Consider the following 14,694-nt stretch of genomic DNA (forward strand, 5'->3'; position numbering starts at 1 on the left):
CTTAGGAAAATGGAATCATTTATTTTTTTCTGTGTTAATGTTCCCTTATTATTCAATTTTCAATGTTCATTTTAGAGAGGTGATTTAACATAGTGATTAAGTGCACATACTTAAGGGGCCACACTGCCTAAACTTGAATCCTTGGCACTTACTACTAGTTCAATAAGCTTTTTTTCACATCTCAGTAGTCTCATAAGTAAAATGGGAATAATTACATCTTGCATAGGACTACGGTAGGAATGAAATGAATTCATTCCCATAAAGTGCTTAGCAAAGTGGGCATATTCAGTATCTTCAGTAAATGTTCAGCCATTCTTATTAGCTGTCATTTTAAATTATCTAAGAAAATCATTCATTATTACACAATTTGAATCTGAATATTGACTACCACCCACATTAGGAAATTTGATAGTATCCGAGGAAACTCTCAAGGGCAAAACAAGCGCTAATACATCACTGAGAACCAAGAAAAGTTCAAGTCTAAGGTGCGGGAACAAGACCCTGGGCTCCAGCTATGGCTATCCCCCCAACTAGCTGTGTGACACAGGGCCTTGCTTTCTTGTCTGTAATGAATTCTAGCCTCAAACAAGCTATTATTCCTTGAATTCAATTTTTTTTTTGTTCTGTCAGCTAAGCATACAATTTATACAAATCTGAACAGAATATAAGTATCTATCAAATAGTTTCATGATGTTAAAAAGATGAAAAATAACATGAAGATCCCAAAGTCCAAAGTATGAGTTTGAGTGCTCCTGTCCCATAACACATTTCCTCGTGTGAACACTTTAATGACAGTTCCACTAAATAAGGCAGAGAAAAGTTCAAGAGCCTTTCTAAGACTTTGCAATACCATGCATGGTACTGGAATATCGCTGACTTCCTTGCTGTGGCTAACCAGAAGTGGAATTCCTGGCCTATGACTCTACTTCTAATCTGGAAATTCTTATTTTAATAATGTGACATCCCATAAGTCACTTTTTAGGAAAAAACAGAATTAGTGGTACATCATTTGAAATAAAATTAAAATAATGACAATATATAAAATTACTGGACTTCTGAAAAACCTGTTTCATCAGCAATGACTAAAATAAAAACTCATGAAATATAATGAAATGATGGTGTTTTACACACAGGTTTATTTTAAAGCTTAACAGGTAATCTAAAAGTATTTAATAAAAATAGTTTTAAATACATTTTAAAAGTCTTAAGTAAAGTCTCTGTTTATAATTCTCCCACCTCCACCTCCCAACCAACTGGGACTATAGGCACATGCTTACCACACCTGGCTTAAAGGTGCAGTTTTAATGGCAGGTTTTAGACTTCTTAAGCTACATGATAGCTAATAGCTTACGGACTTAAAAAGTGTACATTTATAAAAAAATGAGGAAATTCACCAAAATGTTTTATAAACATTATAAAGAAACATCTACTGTATAATGTGGGAGCAAGTTTGATGATCAACTTGGAAAGGGTTAAATCTTGTACTTTATAATATTATTTTACAAAGTTACTATTTCTATAAAATTTTCATCATACATTCTGGTTTCAACTTCCTTATGTGTCACATTCACTAATGTCAAAGACAGGTTTGTAAAATATACATATAAAACTATATACATACATAGACATACATAGTTCTTTTTTCCCCTTGCATAATGCCTCTTCATAAGAACATATGTGGTCTAAGGAACAATCAGAGCATAGCAAAATGCTGCCTTAATTGTTTAATTAAATGTTGTGTGTCCACATGCTCTGGAAATGCTGCTTCAGACTTCTGCGCAGCAACATAGCTTCTCTGCAGATCTCCAATCTGCAAAAAATACCAGAATAAGACCATAGAATGAGATCAGAAAAAATGAGTAAGGAAGTAAAAAAGAAAATAAGACATACTATCTGCATTCTATAGAAATTCAAAGGGTTGTTTTTTTTTTAAACAAGCCCACAACTAACATCATAACTGAAAGGGTTCTCAAAGGCAAATTGCTTAATTATGCTAAAAGTAGCATAATTTTAGAATTCTAGATTATAATTAAATTTTGAAAAGTATGTGAGAAAGATAAAATAACCAATTATATAAATAAATTACAGCTGTCTGGTAATGGATTTAGAAACCCATGTCTTCTTTTCCTGTCGCTGATTATAAACGTAAAATGAATGACATTTGCATGATGAAACAGCCAGCTCTAGCTAGCTCAGAAAACTTAGGGAAAACTATCTGTATGGTATCACAAAAAATATATTCTGATTAGAGTTATTACCTTTTAGACAGAAAATGTAAGCAAAAATGACTCTATTTAAGGCATGATAACATGCTTTGAGAGGTTTTAAGTGGTGCTGGCACAATAATGTTGGGAAAATACCTGGTTTTAAAAGTTTATAAAGGGTGTCTCTGATTTTCAATGAACTTTGTATTAATTCCCAAAGAAAAACATAATACTGTCTGAATGTATCATTTCCATTGATACATAACTTTTATTTATGAGGTACATGTGATACTTTGATACAAGCATACAAGGTATAATGATCAAATCAGGGTAACTGGGGTATCCGTCACCTCAAACATTGATCATTTCTTTGTGTTGGGAACATTCCAAATCTTGTAGCTATTTTAAAATATACAATAACTTATCATTAATTACAATCTGAGTATATTTTGATTCATGAATACATTCCAGAAAGGAAGAGCTTTTTGGTGTATATACACAAAATCTAGATCAACTCTGGTAGATTTCTGGTAACAATATATATGAATTAAAACAGAAATTAAGTTTCCTTTTTAAAATCATAGCACTCCTTTTTAATATACTATTTTCTCTTATGGAAGTGTAGCCTTTTGCTCAAAGAAGATGTCCCATTTGAGTTATATATTACTAAAAGGTGATGCTACTCCTGAAGGTAACCCAGCCTTCTGGGAGGTTTGACGAACTAAGCAGTAGCACGGTGCAGTAGGAATCTGGATGTCACTGGGAGCTGGGTGTGAATCTGAAACCCGCTACTGCCATAGGACACAGAAGTCTTTTAACATCTATAAGCCTTGGGTTCCATTAGAAACTAAGCTGCATGAGGTAGAAGATTTTGTTTGTTGTATTCATCATCACATCCTCTGTGCCAAAAACAGGGCCTGGTATATCTCAGAGGCTCAGTAAACAGAACATCAGTCATGAACAAATGAGTGATGAAGGCGGGGTAGTTGGGAGAATTAGAGAATGTATATAAAGCACCTAGAACAGTGGCTGGTACCTACAGGTGCCCAATAATTACAACTTAGAAATGACAGCTTATGTTATTTTCAATACAGAAATGACAGTGTAGATGACTTCATATTTATGCTATGAAAAAAACCATCTTTTTAAATGTCTTGTGGTCTATCAAGACTCTAATTTACATCACAAATATTTTTAGCCATTTCCTTATTCTCAAAACAGACTCACCTTCCAAGTACACGCTAGTTATTAGACGTCTTTTGCTTGTTTTCTTATTGTTAAAAATGGCATGTGGTTCCTTTTAGCTTTTGGATATTAACTGACTTGCAACACAGTATTAAGTTTTATTTCCTCCATGTTCTTCACAGCTAAGATAGCTTTAACATTAGAATATCCCTAACTGTGCAGTAATTGTGCCAGAAACTTGGTGGCAATATGATCTACAAATAATACACAGGACTTTGTTGCTGTAAAAGCCAATAACTAAATACTTCCCAGGCAAGGAGTTATTAAATGAGTACTTCCTCAATGACTAAATGCCATATTTCAAAACATAAAATAATTATATAATCTAGAATGGTGTTTAGCCAAAATTAAAAGTTTTAAAAACTGTTCCTTGAAGTAAAGATATATATATGTATATATATATACATATATATATACATATATATGTGTATATATATATATTAAGAGTTTTAAAAAGCCATTTCCTTCAGGAAGATGAGGTTAGAATTTCCTTATTTATTTGTACTTTTTTTAAAACCAAGAAAGAAAAAGAACAGATCAGGTGATAAATTAATAAAGAAAGAGAATACCTTATCAGAGATTGTTGCAAAATTAAAATGCGGTTCATAAATATGGGGTGATAAAGATGACGCAGTTTGTAATAGTGCCCTTGCCTGTGTATAAAAATAAAGAAAAACCAAAGGCATGTAAACATATATCAGCACTATATTTGTGATTTTTTTTTTTTTGGTAAAAGAATTATTTATCTATGGCAGGACTTCAATAAACATGAGCCTGTTATAAATACAGACAACATTCCTCTTGAAATACAATGACTTACTGAAATACAATTAACTACTGAAACCTTACCAAAATTATGTTAATAATAAATGCTTCACAAGACAGAGTAAATAAGAGAATTGAAAATTCAGAGTACACTTAAAGTTATCTGGGAACCAATGTTCTCACAGAGTTTATACTTCAATATGACATACAATTTGAAATACAATCTTCTCAATACTACAACTTTCTTCTTAATCTAGTTTTTACTGCTGTTGATTGATTAAGCAGGCTCTAATTACCTGTTCTTTAACGTAATAACAACCAAAAAAAAAAACACTGTAAATTTCGAAGCCCAAAATTCTGTGCTGGATGACAGTGAGCAAGTATTTAATACAGTGCTGATCAGTTTTGTTAGTGAAACAGCAATTGAATATGACATGTTTTCTTTCTCTCAGATACTCAAAATAGAACATTCACATTATTTTTTGTGATCATAGGATCATAAAATGCAGAGACCACTGAGTAGCATGAGATGCTTATGCAATCATTAATACCACGAATTCGGCATTACAAGCTGCCAACAACCCCTCAACTTGTAGCTAAATCTTAAACTTCTATCTACGACCCTGAAGACAAGTTTGTATACCTTTTTAATAGAAAACAAAATGGTATCAGTTCATATAGAATGACAGAATTTTTAATAATAAAATGGAGCTTATATGATGAAATCTTTCACCAAAACATTTCAAGTCAACTGCATGCTATAGAAACTACAATAAGGAGGAAAAGAAAATCCCCAACATGGGAACAGAGAAAAGTCACAAAAATCACTTGTTTCATCATATGAATATACACAAAGTTCCTGACAAAACAAGTGTTCATTTTTAGTCTGTAAACTAAAAATCCATCTTACTTACCTTGAGAGAATTTATGCAATAAAGGTAACATGCAATGATCTTTCTTTCCTTGTTGTTGTTAAAAGTTTATCACTGTGCTTAGAACACCAGGCTAATGTCCTGGTATGCTGTTTCCCATGCCTGTGACCTTTGGTAAAGTTACTTACCCTCCTCAAGCCTCTGTTTCTTTATCTCCAAAGTGGAGAACGTAATAATATTTGCCCTTGATTGCCACTAATATATGAACATATTTAGTATATTAAACCTTTTGTTTTACATATATTATTTTAAAAATACAATTTATTAAGCATCTACCATGTGCTCCATGCTTCTACTGTGCCAAGTGCATGATCTAATCCTCAGAAAAAATACCTCAGGTCACTACTGTTACACTCTAATTTATGTGTTGTCCATTCATTCCACAAATATTGACTGAGTGTTCACCACGTGGCTGGCACTGTTTCTGATGCTGAGAATAGAACGGTTACATGACAGATACAGTCCCTCTTTTCGTGCAGCTGACATTCTACATCCTACACATAAATATGAAAATATCTGATAAAGTGGTAAATACTGTGAAGATAAAAAGTAAGAGATGTGATAGCACCCAAGGGCTTTTTCAGACTGATGGGGGAGATGACCTTTCTAAGGAGCTGGCATTTAATCTAAGACCTGAATGACAAAAAGAAAATTGTCATTGCAAGATCTGAAGGAAGAACACTCCAAAGGCCCTAAAGGAAGACGGAGCACTGTCTGTCTACAGAGCAGCAAGGCAGAGTAATATGTCTGCAAGCCAGTGGGAAAGGAGTGGCAAAAGGCGTGGTCTGAGAGGGAGCCAGAGGCGAGGTCACACAGTGCCTCACAGGCCATAGTCATGGTTTCAAGTCCAGATTTTATTCCAAGTTGAAGGAGAACACACTAGAGGATTTTAAGCAAAAGTAGTATTAAACAGTCTTGGTTTTAAACAAATCTCTCAGGTTGTTCTGAGAAGAGTGTATCACAGAGTGCACTTACTTGCTGATGTAAGTGGAAACAAAAAGACCAGGAGGAGGCTCTCACAGCAGCCCATGCAAGAGATAAGAGCAGTTTGAAGAGGGTCATGGGAACGGAGAAAGGTGACCAGGCCCAGATTGTAATGGGACTTTAAGGTCAGAATGACAGGGCTTGCTGAATATGATGTGGGTGCAGGTATGGCAGGGGGAAGCAATAAAAAAAGAAAGGTTTCGGGGTGGCTCCAAGGATTCTGGCCTGAGCAGCTATGTAGTGGACAGGGGATGGTGACTGCTGGAACAGTCCACTAAGATAGGGAAGACTGGGGAGGCGCAAATTTGTCGTAATAAAATCAAACATTCTATTTTGGACTCAGAATGGTTAAGTAACTTGTCCCAATGTCACACAGCTAATACGCAACAGAGCTGGAATTCAAATCCACACCTGTCAGATTCTAGAGCCCATTTTAAAATAACATACAGTATAACGCTTCCATACATGACAGCTTTGCTCTGAAGAAAGTAGACTGCCCAGTGTGCCACTGCCAGTTCACTGACCTGTTCAACGTGGCCCTTCCGCATCTCCAGCACAGCCAGGTTGTTGTAGGCCTCGGCGTGGTTGTTGTTGTTCACCAGAGCCAGCCTGAAGCACTGATGGGCCAAATTCGTATCTCCTATTCCCTGCAAAAGAAAGCCCATATTCACACCCATGGGTCCATTTACTTCCTCCCCTCTTCTTTCCTCATGGATATCTCTTCTGCTACCAGACAAAAGGCATCAAGTACCATATGTCAATGTGAATCCTATGTAAGTAGATTTAACCTGAGAATATAAAATGAGCCATAGTCCTAGAAACTTCTAAATTGCCCCATAAGACTATAACCAAACATGAATTTAGGATAATTCCTGAAGATTTCTTCAAACTAACTTTTTTGTTTGTTTTGAGACAGGGTCTCACACTTTGTCACCCAGGCTGGAGTGCAGTACTACGATCACAGCTCACTGCAGCCTTGACCTCCTTGGCCCAAGTGATCTTCTTGCCTCAGCCCTTAGAGTAGCTGGGACTACAGGTGTGCACTACCATACCCAGCTAGTTTTTAAATTTTTTTTAGAGACAGAGTCCCACTGTGTTGCGCAGGGTGGTCTCAAACTCCTGGGCTCAAGCAGTCCTCCTGCCTCAGCCTCCCAAAATGCAGGGATTAAAGGTATGAGCCACTGTGCCCGGCTCAAACCAACTTTCTGTAACAGAAATTATATCAGAAAGAGCACATACCACAGCTACATGTCCCAAGTTGTACCAGACATCAGCTGCCTCTTCTTCATTTTCAGCCAAAGAAAGGGCACGTTCAAATGAGGTCAGAGTCATATCATACTGCTGGGCATAGAAGCAACACAGCCCCAGATTGTTAAAAAGCTGGCAGTTATAAATGCCCATCTGCAGCAGTCGCCTTTTCAAAAAAGAACACACAAATTTTGGTGTCAGATCAACTTTATAAGTTTTGAGACATATATATATATATTTACATAGTTAAAATGAATTCATCTTGTGATGTTTGATACTCCTAAGAATATAAATACAATGTGTTATAGTAAATGAAAAAATGTGTAAAGCAAATACAAACACGTGTCTTTTATAATGGTACTAGTCATGGGGAATGTGTCTAGAGACAAACAACTGATCTGTTTTTTCCCCAAATGCTTTGTTAGAGAATCAAAATAAGAAATAGTCACTAAAAGTAAAGCCCACACACTTTAGCTTTATAAAGCTTTGGTGCCCAAAGAGTAAAATCCTAAAACCTTCTAATCTAATTGGAGGAATGTGTTTAGCATTAACCTCTATGTTTTCAGCTGAGTTGGAGCCCGTTTTTGGCTCGCCATACTTGTGCTTCAGCTGTGTCTACTGACCTCCAACGAGCTTCCACTGAGGAAGACAAGACCATCAGTGGATCCTTACATTATGCACTTAGCTGTCACACTGCAGCTGAAGAGCCCCATTTGCTTCTATGCATCATTAATCCCACAGGACAAAGGACAAGAGAGTTCAAATAAGCAAATGAAAATCCAGCCCAGCTGCTGTGAGAAACCCATGACCCACTTCGGGGGTTAGGGAGTAGAGTCAGCTGCATGTGCAGAGAATAGCGTTCTTATTATTACATTTTATGCCTCTAACACATATTTGGAAAGAACTCATGTCAGCTGCCAGTCATCTCTTTGTATATTACCCAAGGGCTAAAGAGGAAATCATAATTTAAAAATTAACTTCAGAAGTCATATGTAGGAAGAAATAAGTACTTAAAAGAGAATCAGTGAATATAATTTATTTAGATTGAAAAAATATTTGGACAAAAATTGACAACGCTGCCCAAAACAGGTGATTCTGTTTCAGGTCCTGATCAAGGTTCAGAACATAGGGCCAAATGCTCTTTGCAAATCTTTTCACCTTTCAATTTCAGTGTCTTTATGTTTAATTATATTAATGGAGGCAATGATGATGAGAAGTTTTAAGCAACTATTAAACCGTTATTGGTTGGTGACAAAATGGCTAACGCATACAATGACAATGGGGTTTAAAACTCAGTCAGTTATCCAGTGTGTTTCTGCAAGATGCCAGACATCTGCATGTTTCCAAATTATTGGTTATCAATTCAATGCTCATAATACATCTGGGTGCTGAAATTTTTAGTTTCATAAAAACATGATATATCTTATTCCTTATTTCTTATCCTATATCTTATTTCTTTATAATCTCATTCCATATTTGTTATTGTTTCATCAATATTTCACAAGAAAGTAGTTCTATGAATTGGATGTAAAGTGCACCTGTAAAACCGGAGAGCTATTTCTGGCTGATCAGAATAGAAGTGGTTGCTTCCAATGCATGCAATGGCTTCCACATGAGTATTGTCTTGTTTCAAAACTTCTTTGTAGTATTCGGCTGCTGATGACATATTGTTCATTTCCTATTCTCCATGAAGACAGAAGAGCAATATTTTATTAATATTGAACAAGAGATTGTTTTTTTCATACTGATTTAAGTCCATTCATTCAACAAGTATTTATTGAGAGGCTACCATGCGCCAGACTCCATTCTAGACGCTGGGGATACAATCTGAACATTGTCCTCAAGGAGGTGCCATCTGGTATGAAGGGCAAACAAGTAACATAAGAGAAGGTTAAGTGCTGTGAAGAAAAACAGAGCAGGGTAAGGAGAGCGAGTGAGAGAGGGAGAGAGAGAGAGAGCAAGGAGGGTGTGCTTCAGAAGGGGTGATGGAAGGGGCCACTGCAGAGGAAGTGCTATTTGAAGAGACCTGAATGAAGTGAAGGATCAAGCCTTGAGCATATCTGGGGGAAGCTCACCCTGGACAGAGGGAAGAGCAATGTATGAGCCTGAGAGGGGAATGTGCTTGTCACACATGAAGAACCACACGAAGGTAAATGAGGCTGGAAAGAGGGAAGGTGGCACAAAAGGAGATCAGAGGCAGCCAGGACCTTTGTCAGTCATGGTGAGAACTTCAGATTTTTTTTCTAGTTGAGAGAAAGCCATTAGGAGAGGAATAACAATCATATTTGCATTTTGAAAGAATAGCTTGACTGCTGCATACTCGACAAACGAAAATAGGGAAGAATAGTGGCAGGAAGAACAAGAGTCCAGCAACCTAGACCAAGCTTAGAAACACATATACAATTTAAAATTAAATAAACCTTCTATAGTTATTATGGATTCTTTCTAAAATACTGATCATCATAAATACATGCATCTAATGTTATAAATAAATGTTATATTTCTCAAGTCCACCTCCAAGGCCCAGTTCAGGCTCCACATCCTTCATGATTTCCCTAATGCCTTCACTTCACATAGCTCTCTTCTGCCTCTCAACTTACATAGCGTTTATTATATGAACTTGTTCTCATTAGAGAAGGACTCATCCTTTTTTAATCATATCAAATATAACAGATGCTACTGACTGTAAGAAGCACCACACAGTGCTTTTTTAAACAGAATTTTTATTTGATCCTCACTGACGTTTAGACATTCATACACAGATTGTATCACAGAGGATTCTTTTGCATACTTTATATAAAGTACATACACATAAGCAAATAAATTAAATATAGTACTCCTCTTTTACAGAAGTATCAAATTCTTCCGAATCCCTTTTTGACTTGGTCATCAATGGTCGGGTGTTTCCACATAGTATTGTTCTATGCAATGATGATACAGCATTTCTTTTGAATTGACAAACAGTAATTGTAAATAGTTATGAGGTACAATGGGATGGCTTCATATATGTATATATTGTGAAGTGAGAAAATCTGTCTAATTAACATATATTACCTCACATACTTATCATTTCTTTGTAGTAAGAACATTTTAAATCCACTTTTTAATATTTCTTAAAAGTGTGCTCCACTATTGTCTCCAGGATTTTCTTCCAAGCTATGGACAGACATTCTGCTATGCTGATGCCTGTGTTTTCTTGATCTTACCAGCAGGTGTCAACAAAAGCTTTCAGGCAACAATCAGTAGTAATTACCAGGTTCAGCATGCTCCCAAGAGTAATTACCCAAGTTTCCATGTAAGCAGACGATGGCAACTACACGGCAACTGCCCGTGGCCACAAAAATCAAAAGATGCTATCCATTTTAAGATGTACCTCAATTTCAGAGATGTTAAAATGTGAAAATAAATGTGTTTTTAGAATCCATGAAATATGGTATATTCCATTAGAGCAAGATCAAATGGTATGCCATTCCTTAGCACAAAATTTAGCACTTCTGGAAACTGAAAAATTAATAAACAAGAATTAAATAACACTAAAAAATTTTCTTAACTTCCCATGTTTCCATTAGAACAGAGGTTCTCAGTCGTTTTGGTGTCAGATTGATTCCTTTTAAACTGTTAAAAAAAATTGCTGAGAAGAAGTTGTTTTGTTTATGTAAGTTATATAGATTAATATTAGAAACCAAAACTGAGATATCTTTAAACATTTACTTATTAATTCATTCTAAATAACATACAATAAACCTATTACATGTTCACATACATATTTTTATGAAAAATAATAGGCTCTCCTGAGTGGAGAAAGTCTGTAGGTTGTACAACCATGTGAGTTACAGGGTGGATTAGTCTGTTTAACACAGAGAGAGAAGGTTGTTAAGTCATTCTGAGCATAGATCTAAAGCCACAAGCGCCACTTCTCCTTTTTTCTGTAATCAAGCTAATGGTTTGACCTCCAGTTGTCTAAATCTTGTATATTTCTCTCTCAGTTGGTTCTCAACATGGAGGAACAGGGGTGTAACTTATCAGTCCCATAAAATCTTAATAAAACATCACTGGTTGACTCAAACCTATGCTTTATACATATTTTTTCATGTGCTTTATATTTGAAATTCTTTTTCAAAGGCAATAGCATCCCACAGTGCTAGGCTTCAGTGTTATAGCTTCCAAAGGTGGCAATACCCAATGCAAAGAAGGCTGAAGTCTCAATAAGCCAGTTGATTCAAAGCTTTGGGTTCTATAAAATTACTTTTGAACACTTGTATACTTGATTAATGGACACAGAAATTAATTTACGTAATCTCGAGGAATTTTAGACTGAAACACTTACTGAATTGAAACCTCATATGTAGTTTTTCAATTAAGTTTTATAAACTTATAAAACATGTGCTTATGCTAAATAAATGTAAACCTTACAAAAGGGTACAAAAATTCAAAGTAAAAGCTCCTTCCCAAATTTTAGTAGGCAGAGGCTCTATTAATAGTTTCTTGAGTATTGTTCAGGAAATTTTGTTCATACATAGGTATACATATGGGTGTACATATTTTAACCATAAACAGAATCATTCTATACATTCTAATACGTGGTTTATTTTTTCACTCTCAGTGTCTTGACTCTTTCCCTATCAAAACCAAAAGCTTTACTTTATATTTTTAAATAATACTTCTGCATAGTGTTCCATCAATATATACACCATAATTTATTTAACCAGTCCCTTTTTGATCAAGCATATGTTTCCTTTTTTTAACCAAAAAAACATTCTATAAAACCACCTTTGAACATATCTTTGTAAACTTGTATGAAAATATCCTTAAGGAAAATACCTAGAAGTAATATTACCAAAGAGCATACACATTTTAAAATATCATCAATAACTGCAAACACCTTGCAAATGTTCATACATGGAGCTTGTTTCTCTACACCCTTGACAACCCTAGATATAACAGAACTTCTTCATCTTTGCTAATCTGATTGAGTGAAAAATGGTTTAGCACTGTTGTTTTAGTTTTTTTAGATCTTTAATTATGATAGTGGTTAGGCATTTAACACATCAGATATTATTTACATTTCTCTTTCTTTGAACTGCCAATTCATCTATTTGTCTGTTCTTCTATCCTATCCTATGTTTTGTCTTTCCACTATTGTAGGTATAGGAGTCTTGGGAACACTGCTCTCCTGGACACAGGAGAGCTGGAGGCTGAGGGGTAGCTCAAGAATCCCTGAGCACTGACTGTGTTCTCATTCCATCTCTTTTTTTTTTTTTCCTTTTTTTTTGACAAAAGATGTTTATTGGCTCACATAGCTGAAAAGTTCTGAGGTAGGTCTGCTTCAGGTAAGGCTTGGTCTAGTGGCTCAAAAGATGTCACCAAGGACCTAGTTTCTCTCTATTTTGCCACTGTCTTCTTTAGTATTGGTTTTATCCTCAGGCTCCACATGGTAGCACCTGGAAGCTCTAGAATCTCCCCTCTTAGTAGAAAAAAAAAAGTTGCTGTAGTTCTAGGCCTCAGGTTTTCCTATGTGCCACACAGAGGACAGATAACATCTCCTCTGTGCTGATGTTGGCCATTGTTCAAAAACACAGGAAGGCTCAGTGTTTATAAACATTCTCTTCAGAGGAAAAGTATAGATGGCTTATTTAAGTTCTGCCAGGTAGGTGTTACCAAGCCCTAAGTACAAAAAGGAGGTGGTATATAGTCAATGACTCATCCCTGGGGTGATTTTACTTTCATGGAGAGGGTGAATGGCTACCGTGTAGGCTGACAGGAAACAAGAGCCTAATGAAAAGCCACAATATGACATGGAAACACCTCATTTCTGTGTTTGCATTCTTGACTAAACAGATGAGAATTTGTGTATGTGGGGGGGTGTAAATCTCCCATTTTTAGCAAATTTTTAAGCAATGTGTAGTTTGAGAAAATCAAAAGCAGTCTTTTCATCTGTCCCAGATATGGCAAATGCTTTCCCTGTTTGATATTTTTACCTTTGTTTTGTTGTATATTGGTTTGGTTTCTATTTTTGTTTTTGCCATATAGAAAATTTAATTTTTACATTCTCAAATTTATCAATCTTCCCTATTATGGCTTTTTGACTTTGTGTCATGATTAGAAAAATCTTCCTCATTCCAATTTATACAAATAATTCATCTGTATTTTCTTCTGAAACTTTCATTTTTTGAAGTTTTAAATCTTTGAAGTTTTAAATCTGGCAGTAATGAATAGTATAAATACTCACTTATCCAGCTCTATTTTTAAACTATTTATTAAATAACAAACTAATGCTTAATAAGCCATCTTTATCACATATTAAATTTTCATATATATGAGCACACATGGACTCTATTTTGGTTCTTTACTCCTTTATCAGAACTGTTTAAATTTTACTAATTCTAGAATAGATTTTATTAATGTAGACTTAAAATAACATTTTCAAGTATACAAATGCCACTTCAAATATATAATAAATTTGGTTTGAGTGATTTTTACAGTGGTTATTTTTTATCCAATTCACAAAATGTAGACACAAAATCTATCATTAGATTTTTAAATTTGTTAAAATAAAATTGAGAAAATAAACTTAAGAAAAGGAATGCTGCAGTAGTTTTCAAATTTTGTTCTGCATCAGAATTACCTAGTGAGCTTCCTAAAAATACAGATGCCTGAGTCCCACCTTCTGGGACTTCTGATTCAGAGGAAGAGGATGGGCCATACTTCCCCATTCACTCCCAAGGTAATTTCATATACCGTAAAGTTTGAAGACCCCTAGAATAACATTTCCAGGGTAAGGTTTTTAATTGCAAATGCCTTTCAACAAAGAACAGCTAAAATTAAGGCCTGTCTTTCAAATAAACAAACAAAATACCTCAAGAAAAACTGAAACCACCAATGAAGAAATTTGGCAAGGATAAATCAACTTAAAGAAACAGTGAACAATAAGCAGTTCAACATATTCATCTTAAAATAGACAATATTTAAAAGATACACTACAACAATGAAAGATAAATAAAAAGAAGAGAACATAAAGGAATGGAATCCCTCCAGGGACAAGCATGATGTGTAAAACAGAAACCCTAAAGGCATACACAGTGCAGGCTGCAATGCTAAAACCAATTTACCAATTAACTGGAAATCTTTTGTCACATAAAGAGAAAAAGAAAAAACTGGAAAAGGGAAATTAACTAGGTAAATTCAAGGCAAAAGGCTGAAATACTGCCACTGACTATTTCAAGTCTGTGTTTAGTTGGTGCTCACTCTATTTGTGCATGATCGTCCCTACAACTAAGATGCTTTCCTCTCCATTCCTTTCTTTTTTTTTTTTTTTT

At 35.2% G+C, this 14,694-nt stretch overlaps 1 protein-coding gene across 2 annotated transcripts in view; it reads right to left on the reverse strand.

Annotated features, from left to right (window-relative positions):
* Positions 1-1,108: 1,108 nt before the first annotated feature.
* The window catches only part of TTC8 (tetratricopeptide repeat domain 8), a 54,504-nt gene continuing 40,918 nt past the window's right edge, over positions 1,109-14,694 (reverse strand). For both annotated transcript variants that reach the window (XM_032287663.1, XM_032287662.1), the window contains 5 exons: positions 8,917-9,056; positions 7,370-7,544; positions 6,655-6,777; positions 4,019-4,102; positions 1,109-1,810 (listed from right to left, as the gene is read on the reverse strand). In XM_032287663.1, coding sequence (XP_032143554.1) covers positions 1,694-1,810; positions 4,019-4,102; positions 6,655-6,777; positions 7,370-7,544; positions 8,917-9,056 — 639 coding nt within the window. In that variant the 3' untranslated portion in view covers positions 1,109-1,693. The remainder of the gene's footprint in view (positions 1,811-4,018; positions 4,103-6,654; positions 6,778-7,369; positions 7,545-8,916; positions 9,057-14,694) is intronic.

This window comes from Sapajus apella, unplaced genomic scaffold, assembly GCF_009761245.1.
Source record: "Sapajus apella isolate SASKATOON/1434 unplaced genomic scaffold, GSC_monkey_1.0 scaffold20, whole genome shotgun sequence".
Lineage (NCBI taxonomy): Eukaryota > Metazoa > Chordata > Mammalia > Primates > Cebidae > Sapajus > Sapajus apella.